The 15199-nt window shown below is 47.4% G+C and overlaps 1 protein-coding gene across 3 annotated transcripts in view; it reads left to right on the top strand.

Moving 5' to 3' along the window:
- The window catches only part of LOC115073621 (puromycin-sensitive aminopeptidase-like), a 325446-nt gene that overhangs the window by 39271 nt on the left and 270976 nt on the right, over positions 1-15199 (top strand). For all 3 annotated transcript variants that reach the window (XM_029572186.1, XM_029572187.1, XM_029572185.1), the window contains exon 2: positions 4907-4991. In XM_029572186.1, coding sequence (XP_029428046.1) covers positions 4907-4991 — 85 coding nt within the window. The remainder of the gene's footprint in view (positions 1-4906; positions 4992-15199) is intronic.

The following is a 15199-nucleotide window of genomic DNA, read 5'->3' on the forward strand; positions in this document are numbered from 1 at the left end:
GCGGTGGGCAAGCCTTAGATGTGCTCAACAATTGCTCAGGACCTCCCGTCTGCAGAGGCGGAGCAGTCAGAACGACTGGAGGCAGCAGTGGCATATGGGGCTGATACCCTATACGACTTGCTCAGAGTGCAGGCCAGGGTTATGGTTTCAGCGGTGTCAGCCAGGCGTCTCCTCTGGTTGTGCAATTGGTCTGCGGATTCCTCCTCCAAGTCGAAGTTGGGTACTCTTCCCTTCAAGGGCAAGTTGCTTTTTGGTGAGGACCTTGAACGCTTATCAAATCCTTGGGAGAGAACAAGGTTCATAAGCTGCTGGAGGACTGCCTGAAACAGTCTAAGTCCTTTTTTCCTTCACACTCTCGTTTTAGAGGCCAGCGCCGGTTTAATAGCAGAGCGTGGGGATCCTTTCCAAGGGGTACCTTCTCCAGATCCCAGTCCTGGTCTCATTCCTTTCGTGGCCGACGTCCCTTCAGGGAGGGAAACCTGCAACACTCAGCCGCTAAGTCCTCTTCCCAATGAAATATGGCCGACCCATTCCTCCGTTCCCGACTTAGGTGGACGTCTGTTCCTGTTTTTGGAGGAATGGGTCAAAATCATGTTGGACCAGTGGGTTCTCAAGGTGATAGAGAGGTTACGCTTTAGAATTTGCTCGAGATCTCCCAGACCTCCATATAATCTCTCCCTGCGGAAACATTCAGCAGTCTGCCAGACTCTTGTTAGGTTGCAAGAGCTCGGAGCCCTAGTCCCTGTCCTGCTGGAGGAACAAGGATCTGGCCAGTATTCCATCTACTTCGTCGTGCCTAAAAAGGACGGTGCCTTCCGTCCAACCTTGGATCTCCAGAGACAACCGGGCCCTCAAGGTTCCCCATTTTTGAATGGAGACCCTGACGGCAATGATAGAGGCAGTTCGCTGAGGCGAATATCTGGCCTCGCTCGACTTAACGGAGGCTTACCTGCACATACCGATATGCTACGACTATCAGAAGTATCTCCGGTTCAACATTCTGGGGCAACACTTCCAGTTCCGGGCGCTCCCATTCGGCCTCGCCACCGCCCCACGCACTTTTACCAAGGTCATGGTGGTGGTGGTGGCAGCTGACCGCTGGGACTGAGTCCTAGTCCATCCTTACCTGGACGATTGGCTCATCCGGGCCAAGTTGGAGACTCTCTGCAAGCTGGCAGTTGACAGGGCTTTTGCACATATGTGTCCATTACAGAAAGCTTTGCTGTCCTGCTGGAAACCGGTGTCGGAACAGTTTCGGACGTCCCTACCGCTCTCCGACTCTACCATCGCCGACATGCAATGGTGGCTCTCGCTCGGTCACCTCCTGAAGGGGATGCCTTTACAGACTCCTCAGTGGTTCATTTTTACGACGGAAGCCAGCCTCTCAGGCTGGGGAGCAGTGTGTCAGACTCGGTCTACGCAGGGATACTGGTCCCCAGTTCAATCCCGCTGGCACATCAATCGCCTGGAGGCCCGAGCGGTCTGTCTGGCACTCAAGGCCTTCCTTCCTCTGATCCTTCACAAAGCGGTGCGGGTGCTCTCGGACAATGCCTATATCAATTGGCAGGGGGTTACCAGAAGTCGCCTGGTGGCCCTGGAAGCCAGCAAGCTGTTTGCTTGGGCGGAGCGTCACCTGGATCGCTTGGCAGCTTCCCACATTGCAGGGAAGGAGAATGTTCAAGCTGATTTCCTCGGTCGTCAGCGTCTAGACCCCGGAGAGTGGGAGCTGTCCGGAGCAATGGATCTGATCGTATGTAGGTGGGGTCCCGCCCCCCACTTAGACCTGATGGCTACCCTGAACAATGCAAAGCTCCCAGATTCTTCAGCCGCAGAAGAAGCACTGCTCAGAAGGAGTGGATGCCCTGGTCCTTCCCTGGCCTCACGAAGTTCTCCTATACGTGTTCCCTCCTTGGCCCATGGTCGGCAAGGTTCTCAGAAGAATAGAACTTCATCAGGGTCCCGTCATTCTCGTAGCACCTGAGTGGCCCTGCAGACCGTGGTATGCGGATCTGGTGAACCTCTCGATGGACTGTCCTCTTCGCCTCGGCCATCTGCCACACCTTCTCCGGCAGGGGCCAGTATTTTTCGATCAGGCAGATTGCTTCTGTCTAGCTGCCTGGCCTTTGAACGGCAGTGACTAAGAAAGAAGGGATATAAAGAAGAAGTTATATCCACCCTGTTGCGAGCCCGTAAGCCTTTTACCTCTCTCGCTTACGTCCAGGTTTGGAGAGTTTTTGAGACTGTGTGTGCTGAGTCCTGTGTGTCGGCACACAAAGCTCCGGTCTCCCAAGTCCTCTCTTCTCCAGAATGGCCTTTCCAAGGGTCTGTCTTTCAACTCCTTATGGGTACAGGTCTCTGCTCTCGGGTCCCTCTTAGGCAGTATCGATGGTTACGCTGTGGCGGCTCACCCGGATGTCATTCAATTGCTCAAGGGGGTCAAGCATTTGAATCCGCCGGTCCGGCCTACTTGCCTCTTGTGGAGCCTTAACTTGGTGCTTTGAGTCCTTTTGCAAGGCGCCCTTTGAACCCTCTAAGGATCTAACACTTAAGACAGTTTTTCTCGTGTCTATTTGCTCCACCAGGAGGGTGTCTGAGCTCCAAGCGTTGTCTTGTAGGGAGTCCTTTCTCCGTTTTTCTGATTCAGGGGTCTCCTTTAAGACGGTACAGTCATTCTTGCTGAAGGTTGTCTTCTCTTCACGTCAGTCGGTGGAACTTCCTGCTTTTTCTTCTGAGGACATTACGAACACGCCTGGTGGTGACCTGCGGCGCCTTGATGTAAAGCGAGTGCTGCTGCGCTACATGCAGGTTACAAACGAGTTTCGGGTCTCTGATCATCTCTTTGTCTTATGGAGTGGCCCAAATAGAGGGAACAAGGCTTCTAAGGCTACAATTGCTCGCTGGCTAAAGGAGGCAATTGCGTCGGCATATATCTGTCGAGGCCGGAGAGTTCCGGAGAGCTTAAAGGCCCACTCTTTGTGTTCACAGGCTACTTCTTGGGTGGAGAGTCAGTCGGTCTCTCCGCAGGAAATCTGCAGAGCAGCTACTTGGAAGTCTCTGCATACTTTTGCTCGTCATTATCGCCTTGATGTGCAGGTGTCAGTTTTTGGCTCCTTCGGAAGGCAGGTGCTTTGAGCGGGACTGTCTCAGTCCCACCCTGTTTAGGGAAGCTTTGGTACATCCCACTGTCTGGACTGATCCGGGTACATACAGAGAAAGGAAAATTGGTTCTTACCTGCTAATTTTCATTCCTGTAGTACCACGGATCAGTCCAAACTCCCTCCCAGGCACTGTCTACGTCGTCCGCTTGAAGCTCTTTTCACTTGTTTCTCTACAGTTTCTTGGATCGCTCTGCTTCCTCTCAGAACTTTAAGGCACCGGAAGCATCTACTTAGATGAATATGGATATATATGTAAGAGCGTTTTTAAAAAATTTTTTTTAGAGTTTTGAATTGTTCAAATTATCAGTTACTTGTTGCTTGCTTGATCTTATGCTGGTTATCTTTATATTTATCTGCTTTGATAATGTTTATACTGAAGGGATGCAGTGTAGGCTCTGTCCTGATATAGAATACCCTTTCAGTTTTTCTCTGTCTCCATCTGCTGGACAGGAGGCTCAACTCACTGTCTGGACTGATCCATGGTACTACAGGAACGAAAATTAGCAGGTAAGAACCAATTTTCCTATCTATCTAAGATGGTAGAGAAACAATGAGGAAATAAACAAAGCCTGACTTAGATAAGAAGTGGTATCTTACAAGCAGGGTTCTGCATTTGGCATCTGGGAGACATCCTTAGCCATGTGGCTGGGAACATCTTGGCAAACTAAACTAAACAGGAGAGTGCATGTGCCAGCAATGTACAGGCAGCATAGCAGAGACCTAAGCAGGTGCTGTCTGACACCTCCTCTGATAAAGTCCCTGAGATGTTCATAGCATAGTATGCTTTTCAAGTTCTTCCTAATGCTTTGTTTTTATTCTTTAAGTAAGCACAGTTCCAGCTCTCAGAATCTTTTCCAGTTTTAGAACTCTGATTTCGTCCATGATATGAGTCCCCACATTTCCCAGAGGAAGCAGGGAAACGTGGCCCATGCCTTGCTTAAGGGTTTCAACTAGAGATCCAGCAGGTGGTACAAGATGGCCTTTGTTTTACACTGCTTTTCCCCTCTCCATACTCTTCATCCTGCTTTCATCAGGGAGCCTTCTTTCATAGCCATTTCTTACTACATCTTGCCTGCTTCCAAGCACCTAACCAGCATATATGTTAAAATGTTTACCGGCAGTACAAAACTCAGTGACCAGATTAATTACTGGTATAAGACTACGCGACCATATCACTCCAGTGCTCATTTCTCTGCATTGGCTCACTAATAAATAGATACATTTATTGGAAATGCTGACAGCTAGGCAAGTATGGCTGGATGAAACTAGACTGTTCCAAGTTATGGAACAGCTTAGCTGATGATATTCATAAAATCGACTGTCCAGAGCTTTTACTTGTTTCCTAAATGTATTTTCAGCAGGCATAGAACTTCTAGTCAGAGCTGACTCTTTTGTGGCCGTTAGGCCATTGTAATTTACAGCAGTAACTATTATGTCTATTTTCCTTTTTGTAATTTGTTTGTATTCAATTTTATTTCATAATTTTTTTTATATTTGTATTTTAATTTTTAATTTTATTATGTGTCAATTTGTAAGTTGCCGAGTACCCAGCATTGAGTGGGTTATAAATCTGGAGAGCAGGACACAACTTTGTTATGAGCTCTTCCGCTTTTGCTCTTTGAGCAGTTGAGAACTGAGTTTTCTCTTTGGAGTCCCGAGATGTTTCTGTGGGATGGAGGCACCTTTCTCCCCTCTGCCCCAGGAAGAACATATAACAAACCTTCTCTGTTTTGCAAATTCTTTTCCAGGTTATGCATGCGACTCACCAGATTGTGATGAACTGTGCTGATATCGATATAATCACCGCATCCTATGCCCCGGAGGGAGATGAAGGTAAGAGCTCGGACTCTATGTGCCTATGCATCTGCCATGTTTCTAGCACAACTTTCTGAACAGATTTCCTGAGTGTTTTCAGCTGCTGATACTTTGGGTAGAAATGCCCTCTTTGTCAGGAGACTTTATGTTTAATTTATTCTAAGAATATAGTCAGGCTGATGCAGTATCAGCGTGTGTTAAACGGGCAGCTCATGATTGAGTGCCCGCTCCCTTAATGCGCACCAATCCACCTCTCCCGGGTGCCCGATTTAATATTTAAATTGGGTGCTGTGGTAAAAAAGGAAGCTAGGGGAAATTGCGCGCCTCTAGCACCTCCACGGCAGCAGGCACCTGGGAGAGGTGGCTGTCAGCCGGTTAGGAAAATGGATGTTCAGATTTATGAGTGTCCTTTTTCCTAACCTGACCGCTGGTGCACTTTTTTTTTTTAATTTCTATTTTATAAGAACATTAGAACATGCCATACTGGATCAGACCAAGGGTTCATCAAGCCCAGCATCCTGTTTCCAACAGTGGCCAATCCTATAAGAACCTGGAAAGTACCCAAAACTAAGTCTATTCCATGTTACTGTTGCTAGTAGAGATGTGCATTGGTTTGTAGTCTCGTTTCAGGCTTTGTTTTCGGGGAACTGTGAGAAAAACTAAGTTTTTTCCGTGGGCCCCTGATTTTCGGGTTAGTGCGCGCCAACTTGCGCCTTCGCGCACCAGCGTTTTAATGCCAGCGCGCATCAACGGGAGCCAGTGCGCACCAACCTGAAATACGAATTCCTCCAAAATTTCGGAAAAATTCTTTTTGGGTTTTGTTGCCCCTGAAGCATGCCGAATTAGACAATCTCGTTGAAATTGCCCAAATCGGCAAAGACGAATGCACATCTCTAGTTGCTAGAAATAGCAGTGGTTATTTTCTAAGTCAACTTAATTAATAGCAGGTAATGGACTTCTCCAAGAACTTATCCAATCCTTTTTTTAAACACAGCTATACTAACTCCACTAACCACATCCTCTGGCAACAAATTCCAGAGTTTAATAGTGCATTGAGGGCCGGATTTTCAAAGGATTATGTGCGTAGGGCCTATTTTCAAAAGGCCCGGGATGTGTGTAAGTCCCGGAGCTTTACTAAAGGGGCGGTGTGTGGGTGGGGTCAGAGGTTCCAGGCACAGTAGCCATTTGCCACTGTGCCAGGGATCGCTGGCCGGCGCGCGCAACTTACTTGAGCCCCAGGGCTGAAGTAAGTTTTGCAACCAAAAAAAGAAGTAAAAAAAGGTAGGGGGAAAAGGGCAGAGGAGGTAGGGGAAAGGAAGGTGGGGTGGGGGGGGGGTAGGAAACGGGGGAAATCAGCGTGCAAGGTGCACAATTGTGCACCCCCTTGTGTGCGCCGACCCCGGATTTTATAACATACGTACGCCCGCGCGCACCCTTTTAAAATCTGCCTCTGAGTGAATAAGAACTTTCTCTCATCAGTTTTAAATGTGCCACATGCTAACTTCATGGAGTGCCCCCTATCTTTCTATTATCTGAAAGAGTAAAAAACCGATTCCTGTTCGTACCCGGATCAGTCCAGACAGTGGGTTGAGCCTCCTTTCCAGCAGGTGGAGACAGACTAAAACTTGCAGGATGCCCTATATCAGGACAGAGCCTATCCTCTCACCCTTCAGTATTCGTCTGTCTCCAGCAGGTGCAGCATCTCCCCTTCGGTTCTCTGCTGTAGGCTAGTCAGCCTCTTCTTTCTCTGTAGGCTCAAGCAAGTACTTCTTTTGGTTCTTGTTTAAAAAAAAAAAAAAAAAAAAAAAAAAAAAAAGGATCTCTGAAGGAAATTTCTGCCTTCTTTAGTGCTTTCTGTTTTTTGTGTGGGAGACGTCAGTCTCCCAGCTCTTGCCCGGCTCAGGGGGGCTTGTCCCCTTTTGTAGGAGGGGGTTCCCTGCATAGTCCTGAGTCCGTGGACGCTTCCAGGTGTGGGGACCCGATGCTTTCTGGGCCTCGTTCCCCCTTTGGCTGCCGAGAGGGTTTTGAACTCGCTGCTGCGCTCAGTAAAAAAAAAAAAAAAAAAAAGAGTTAAAAGGTGTTAGTCTTTCAATAAGTTGCAGGTACTCACCTACCTCTAACTTATTTGCAGCAGTTGACCAGCTTTTTTTTTTTATTTCTGGTCAGAGTAGGGCTAGAACCGGCAGTCAGAGAAGCAGAAGGCAGCAGGTTTCCTGCCTGCTCTCTCCTGCTGTGCAGGCTGTCAATCAAGCTTTTTTTCAACTTTTTTTTCTTCGGCTGAGGTTTAGCTATGTCCCGGCTGACAGCCTGCCTTTCTTGTGGGCTGTCCTCTTCGCGTTTTTCGCGTCAGGGCCTCTGCACTGCTTTTCTGCTGGGTGGGGAAGGTCCCTCCTCGGCAGGACAAGCAAATTTAGCCCAGGGCTCCACTCCTCCCGGCATGGCTAGGCCTTTCCCGGGTCGGCAGAGCCCGGGAACGGCCGCAATCTTGGATTTTTCATCGGGGCCGATTTCGGTGCTCCCTGGGGCTGGGGGGCCGGATTATTTTGATTTAACCCCCGATTTGGCCCCCATGGGTCCCCAGGAGGGGGGGTCCTGACCTTCCCTCGCCCCCCCCCCCCCCCCTCCCCCCCCTGGCAAATCCAGGGTCCCTTTTTCCGCGGATTTCGTCGTCCTCATGCACAAATCTTATCTAGCTAGCCTGCATGAGCTGGATGAAAGCCCCCCCCCCGCCAAAAATCCCTCGTTCAGCGCAGTTGATCACTGGACCGGCCGCGGAGCCTCAGGAACCAGTTCGGGTGCGGGTGGTCCCGGGGGTGCCCCCCCCCCCCCGGTGTCTCCTGGGTCCTCTGATTCGGCGGATGCCCCCCCCCCCTAGAGGGGGATGACCCCAGAGCCCTTCGTCTTTTTCGTAAGGAGGAGTTAGAGCCCCTCCTCTCTTTTGTTTTGGAGGAGCTGGGTCTGGAAAGTCCCTCCGTGGATAATCTCATGGCCTCACTCCCTAAGGATATGAACCCGGTTTTGGGAGGGCTCTGGGCTCCGGCCTCAGCCTTTCCCTTCCACCCCATGCTTAAGCTCCTTATCCTGCGGGAATGGGAGGCTCCTGAGGGTGCGCTCCGGGTGGGGCGTGCGATGGATAAGCTCTATCCCCTCCCGGAAGAGGGCTTGGAGCTGTTGCGATATCCATCGGTGGATTCTTACGTTTCTGCAGTGGCCAAGCACACCACAATTCCGGTGGAAGGTTCCACGGCCTTGAAGGATTCACAAGATCGTAAGCTGGAGGCTCACCTGAAGCGCATCTTTGTCGTCCTAGCCCTCGGGGTTCGGGCGTCTTGCTGTAGCAGTCTCATGATGCGGTCGGGCCTCCAGTGGGTCCAACAGTTACTCTGCGCCCAGGAGCTTCCGCCAGGTGAGGCGGAACAAGCCGAACGTCTGGAGGCGGTAATCGCTTACGTGTCAGACACCCTCTACGATTTGGTCCGTGTGAAGGCGATGGTTTCGGCAGTGGCTGCCCGGAGGCTCCTTTGGCTATGCCACTGGTCGGCTGATCAGTCCTCGAAGACCCGGCTAGGCACGCTTCCCTTCAAAGGTAAGATGCTCTTTGGCGAGGACCTCGACAAGCTTATGGACTCCTTGGCTGACAACAAGGTCCTTAAGCTTCCAGAGGACCGCCCTAAGTCTTCTCGGTCCTTCGCGGCCTCTCGCTTTCGCTTCAGGGGGTCAGCGTCGCTCCGCTCCTCGTGGGCGGGGCGGTGCTGCAAGGAGGTCTTCTCGTGCGCAGTCCTGGTCGCAGTCCTTTCGTGGCAGGCGGCCTTTTCGCAAGGGCCAGCCCGGGCGTACCACTGCTAAACCTGCCACGCAATGAAGTTCAGCCAACCCATTCCTCTGTTCCTTACCTCGGCGGACGCCTCTCCCTGTTTTTCGAGGAATGGGTCAAAATCACGTCTGATCAGTGGGTTCTCGACATTATCAGAGATGGGTACGCTTTCGACCTCGTCAGGGAACTTCCAGATCTTTCTGTTCTCCCCTTGCGGCCGGGCCAAGAGGGACGCAGTGGTCCAGACTCTCTCCAAGCTTCTGGATCTGGGGGCGGTGGTCCCAGTCCCAAAAGGGGAAATTGGCGCCGGCCAGTATTCTATTTACTTCACCGTGCCAAAAAAGGACGGGTCCTTCCGCCCAATCCTGGACCTCACGAGGGTCAATCGGGCCCTCAAGATCCCCCACTTCCGCATGGAAACCCTGCGGGCAGGGGAGGAAGTGACGTCATCTGGGTGATGGCAGCTTGAAACGAGGGCTCCTCCTGATGCCGGACGAATTTATTAAAAATTCCGCAAGTAAGCTGAACGATTACTGTGCATTGCAGCGCACCTGATCACAGACATCAGACGGATGCCGCTTCCTAAGAAATCCGTGGATTTCAAGAAGTTTTCATATTGGTACTATTTCTCTCCTTTACCTCAAACTCTAAGTTCCTACTAAGTTAGCCATGTTATTTATACCCAGTTGTTGGATGTAATTGTATATTTGTTTAATTGTTCAATCTGTTTGATGTAATTTTCTGTTCCTTGTTCTGTGTAAACCGAAGTGGTATGCACAAGTGCATGAACTCCGGTATATAAAAGCCTTTAAATAAATAAATAAATACCGCAAAAAGGATAAGTCCCCCGAGCCTGCTAAATCCAAAATGGCTACCGCGGGAGCTGACGCAGATGGCGAGCCCGAATCTGAGGAGGAAAGCATGGCGTTGGAGCAGGAGGAGGCAATTCCTACCAGGGCAGAATTCCGCTCATGGTTTTGTGAGTTACGGTTCGACATTAAAAACTATAAACGGGACGTTATGTCCGCTATAAAAGAAATGGAGGAAATGGGGGACAAAGAATTGATGAAGTGGAAAACCAAGTCGAGTCTCATGAGGAGGACTTGAAATCTATGGGAAAAGAGGTGCAGGGGCTGCAAACTACATATGAGGATTTAACCCTTAAAATTGAAGATATAGAGAACAGATCAAGGCGTAACAACTTACGCTTCCGCGGGATCCCGGAATCCAGTGATACAGAGAATTGTACCGCAACTATACAACAAATTTGCACATCTCTGCTCGCAGAAAGTGATCATGCTGCCGGGGTGAATGAGCCGGTTAAAATCGACAGGGCGCACAGAGCCCTGGGGCAGCGACAGCAGTCTCAAGCAAGAGACATTATTGTGTGTTTTCACAATTTTCTGGACAAAGAGAAGATATATAACTTGGCACGGAAACACACAGCACTACAATGTAATGGTGCACCAATCAGCATTTATGCTGACCTAGCCGCCAGTACGCTTCGTAAACGGTAGGAGCTGAGATCCATTACAGCCCTACTCCGACGAGATGAGCTTCGCTACAGATGGCTGATTCCCTTTGGCCTGCAATTTACCAAGGCAGGATCTACATATCGTATTAGGAATATGGCGGATGCGGCAAAGATCCTGGCTGAAGCGGGATATCCGGACCAGGATATCAAGAACTCGATCCCAAAGCCGGATGTGCGGAAACCAGACAGACCAAGATGGCAGCGGGTAACACGAGGAGGCCATAGGCTTACCAGAAAATCACAGAGTCCATCTAGCCTTGCGGGCAATACTTGACTGAGAGGCTGTATGACATTTGTTCACTTTTTTGCACATTGATCCGTATTGGTGTTATACGTGTGCTTAGTAACAATAGCGTGACAAGTTTTGTTTAAACCTGGGTTTTGTTCTACTGTTGATATTTAAGTTCAGTTTCTATGTGGAATCTTGAGAATATGTGAGTTGTTTGCACAGATAAAAAGGGGTTCGTTTGGCATAGGGTATGGTGTGAGCCCATGTTGATTTCCTCCTATGCAAAATATCCGATCTCCCCACGGGGATATAGGTTTGGAGGGACAGGGGAGGGGAATAGGGATGGGGAAAGGGAATTAGACGCTACAGACCTCATAATTTTTCTTTGTATTGTTTTGTTGGTATGGTTTCGCTTACAAGTAATCAATCTACTCTTACAGCTTGGACCAAACGTTGATAGGGAGGGCACTGGAAGAAGATATATTCCATTTCAAGCAGTGGGTCCTTTGAGGCAGTTGATACAATCATGTGAACTGATATATTTATCATGGCAGATATCAAAATTGTCTCACTGAATGTCAAGGGACTGAACTCGCCTCATAAACGCAAAGCCCTGCTTAATGAGTTGACTAGACAGAATGCGACTATTGCTCTCATACAGGAATCTCATCTTAAAACTGGTCATTTGAATCATATGAGGTCCCCACAGTACCCTATACAGTATTGGGCGGGGGTCTCCAAGGAGTCAAAATATGCAGGGGTGGGTATATTATTTAAAAGGGACTTGGTGTTTGATGAGGTTCACTGTGAAAGAGCGCCAGATGGTAGATATATAATTGTTGTCATTGATGTAGAGGGCTATAAATACAGCGTGGCCTCAGTGTATGCCCCAAATCAGGATCAAACAGAGTTCTTTCAGAGTTTAAATAAGATATTTAAAAATGTGGTGGTGGGTTCACTTATAATGGGTGGTGACTTTAACATGACCCTTAATCCTTCACTGGATAATTCCCGGGGAACAGCGGTATCATGAAAGCAAGGACGGTTAGCCCTGAAACAGTTAATGGGGGATTTCAATGTGGTGGATATCTGGCGCGCCATATATCCCAAATCTAGAAATTTTAGCTATTTTTCCCGTCCACATAACACTTATTCACATATTGATATGCTCTTGGTGGATAAAGGGATCCTAAATAATGTCATTTCTACGGATATCGACCCAATTACATGGTCGGACCACAGTCCAATATAGGTTAAATTGGACCTTCAGTTTTTTGATCGGGGACACTTATATTGGAAACTTAATGAATCTCTCCTTGACGATAATGAGTTTGTACACAAAATGGAGCTAATCCTTACCAACTATCTATTAGACAACGATACCGGGGAAACGTCCCAAAGCATGGTGTGGGAAGGTCTTAAGGCTGTGGCTAGAGGCCATCTGATTGCGAGAGCAGCATTCATTAAAAAGAGCCGAGGCCGCGAGAGGAATATTATACTGGCTTAGGTGAAGAAGGCGGAATTGACGCATAAACAAAATCCAACGCGGGGAAACTGGAGAATTTTGCTAGCGGTGAGGGAAAGACTAGCTAATTTAGACGCACACACTGTCGCCTTTCAATTAGAGCTCTTAAAGCAAAAATTTTTTGAAGGAGGTGATAAGGCTGGGAAGATTTTGGCGCAGAAATTGAGAAAGCGTCAAACTCAAAACAATATCACTAAGATTAAAGATGACCAAGGGAATATCTTAACGGTTAGCAAAGAAATTAGACAGAGGTTTATTGACTTTTACACTAAATTGTACAGCCGGGAACGATCTATTGAGGAAGACTAAATTGATAAGTACTTTCAGAGTTTAGATATCCCTGGCTTATCCGCTAATAACTGTGTAAATTTGGATAAAGAAATCACTACGCTTGAGGTGACATAGGCTATTAAACAACTAAAATTAGGGAAATCGCCAGGCCTGGATGGCTATACAGCCAAATTTTATAAAACATTCCGAACACAGCTGGTGGGCCCGCTTACTAAAATGTTTTAACGCCTTGAGAGATAGAGATGCGATTCCCTCAGCCATTAACACTGCGGGTATCACTATATTAGTGAAGCTGGGAAGGGATCCTTCTGTGTGCGGATCGTATCGTCCTATTTCTTTGATTAACTTAGATCTAAAGATCCTGGCCAAAATACTAGCAGATAGATTAAAGGGAGACCTAGTGCATCCAGATCAGTCGGGATTCATACCTGGACGAATGGCGTCTGATAATGTGTGGAAGGCGGTGGATTTTATGTGGTGGGCTGAGCAGCTCTGCTGCTGACTATAGACGCGGAAAAAGCGTTTGATCTGGTGCGCTGGCCATATTTGTTTAAATTATTAGGATGAATTTTGGGCCTTTATACAGACAGTGGATTGCGAAGTTATATGATTCACCCAAGGCATGTTTAAAAGTAAATGGGGGATATACAGACCTGTTTTTAGTACAAAGAGGAACGCGTCAAGGATGTCCGCTATCTCCTCTGCTTTTTGCTCTGTTTTTAGAGCCTTTGGCTATAGCAATTCGGACCAATCCTAACATACATGGCATTGACGTAGCTGGAGTATTCTCAAAACTGGCGTTATTTGCCGATGATATCTTGTTTACCATCACCAATCCCGTAGAATCTCTACCTGAGGTTATCACTGAGATTTCACGATTTAGCCCAATTTCAGGGTTTCGCATCAATTGGGATAAATCCGAGATTCTAAATCTCACAGTTCCTCTTGAACAAGCTAACCACTTACAAACAGCATATGCTTTTAAATGGCCCACTAGCAAGATTAAATATTTGGGGATATATTTGGGAAAACTGGAGGAGCTCTATATATTAAACTATACGCCCTTGCTAACTAAAATATACAAGGAAATGGAGGAATGGGATAGATATCATATCTCATGGTTAGGGAGAATTGCAGTGGTAAAAATGAACATTCTACCCCGCATTTTGTACCTTTTTCAGACACTGCCCCTATTAATTCCACAAACACAAATAAAAAAATGGCAAACCAGACTGCAGAAATATATCTGGAAGGGACGCCACCCCAGAGTATCTAAGAACATTTTGTACCGATCCAAAGGGCAGGGAGGATTGGGAGTACCGAATCTATCATGGTACTATGCATCTGCTCAATTACGATGTATCCTAGAATGGCATAAAACTCCTATAACTAAGCCCTGGGTGAAATTGGAACAAGCAATGGTGGGGCGTATGCCTTTAACGGCACTACCTTGGCAGCCTGCCAACACGTGGCTCCCTCTCAATTTGAAGCCCTTACCCCTGCAGACTACTCTATCTGGGATAAATGGAAGACCAACTTGTTGGGCTGCAGGAAGTATTCCATGCTATCTCATCTTTTCTATAACTCGGAATTTTTGCCGGGAATAGGGACTCGGGCCTTTGAAACGTGGAAAGATGAGCAAATTTTTACTATAGCTAACATATGGGGACTCCAGAAGATTGTCTTTCCCGGAATTATGTAGCAGTTATGATCTTTCCAAAAGTGAATACTATCATTACCTACAAATAAGGCATTTTCTGGCTTCTCTGGAGATAAGGGTGAATTTGCAGAAGGGCGTTTCATTTTTTGAAGGACTTTGCAGGGGAGCCAACAACATACAAAGAGCAGTTTCTAGGGTATATGGGTTCCTCAACTCTGACATGACACACAAACCTCATTTTATTCAATCATGGGAGGCAGATTTAGGTAAGACAGGAGACATGGATGAGTGGAAAATCATTTATTTAAGTATGGGAAGAGGGTTGATAGCCTCACATTTAACAGAAAATTGCTATAAATTATTATATAGATGGCATATGAGTCCATCACATTTGCACAAAATATATCCGACTAAGTCTGAGAAGTGTTGGAAAGGTTGCCAGCAAGTTGGATCGTTTATACATATGTGGTGGCTATGTCCTTTTATCCAACAATTTTGGAAACGGGTCCACAGTTGGATAACAGAAATGTGTTCTGATGTTAGAAATAATACTGTTGGTAGAACTTTGCTATATGTTACTGAGGATCTGCAACCAATTTCACCAAGAGGTTTAGATTATTTTATACTTGTGGCAGCTAAACATTGGGGAACCATACAGGTGCCTACTTTAAATGAGGTGCAGACGAAAGTCTCCATGATATATAAGCTTAGCAAAATTACCGCTTGCAAAAATAAATCTCTATTAGCCTTTCAAAAGCGATGGGAACCATATGTACTGTGGCAGGGTAAAGCACAACCTTAATAACAAGGTACATGGGAAAGCGCACAGGGTATGGAGGCGTCTCTATGAGGTGGGTACAGGATGATGTTTCACGGGAGGTGGTTCCTTGACGGATGGAGGGAGATGGGTGGATATTACAGGACATTACAAGGGGGATTGATTTTTAGAATATAAAGCGATGCTAGGTACCGCAGCTGTACGGTCTGAAGTGTGTGGGGGGGGGGAGGGGGAAGGTGGTGGGTAAGGGTTAAGAAATTGGGAAAAGGAAAAATAGGGTGTATTGTATAGGGACAGCTATGATTGTACTATAGCTATCATGTTTTGGTTGTTGATCTGCCATGTGTTCATTTATCGCAGTTGTTTTCTGTATTGATGTTCATGTTTCTTACACT

This window comes from Rhinatrema bivittatum, chromosome 12, assembly GCF_901001135.1.
Source record: "Rhinatrema bivittatum chromosome 12, aRhiBiv1.1, whole genome shotgun sequence".
Lineage (NCBI taxonomy): Eukaryota > Metazoa > Chordata > Amphibia > Gymnophiona > Rhinatrematidae > Rhinatrema > Rhinatrema bivittatum.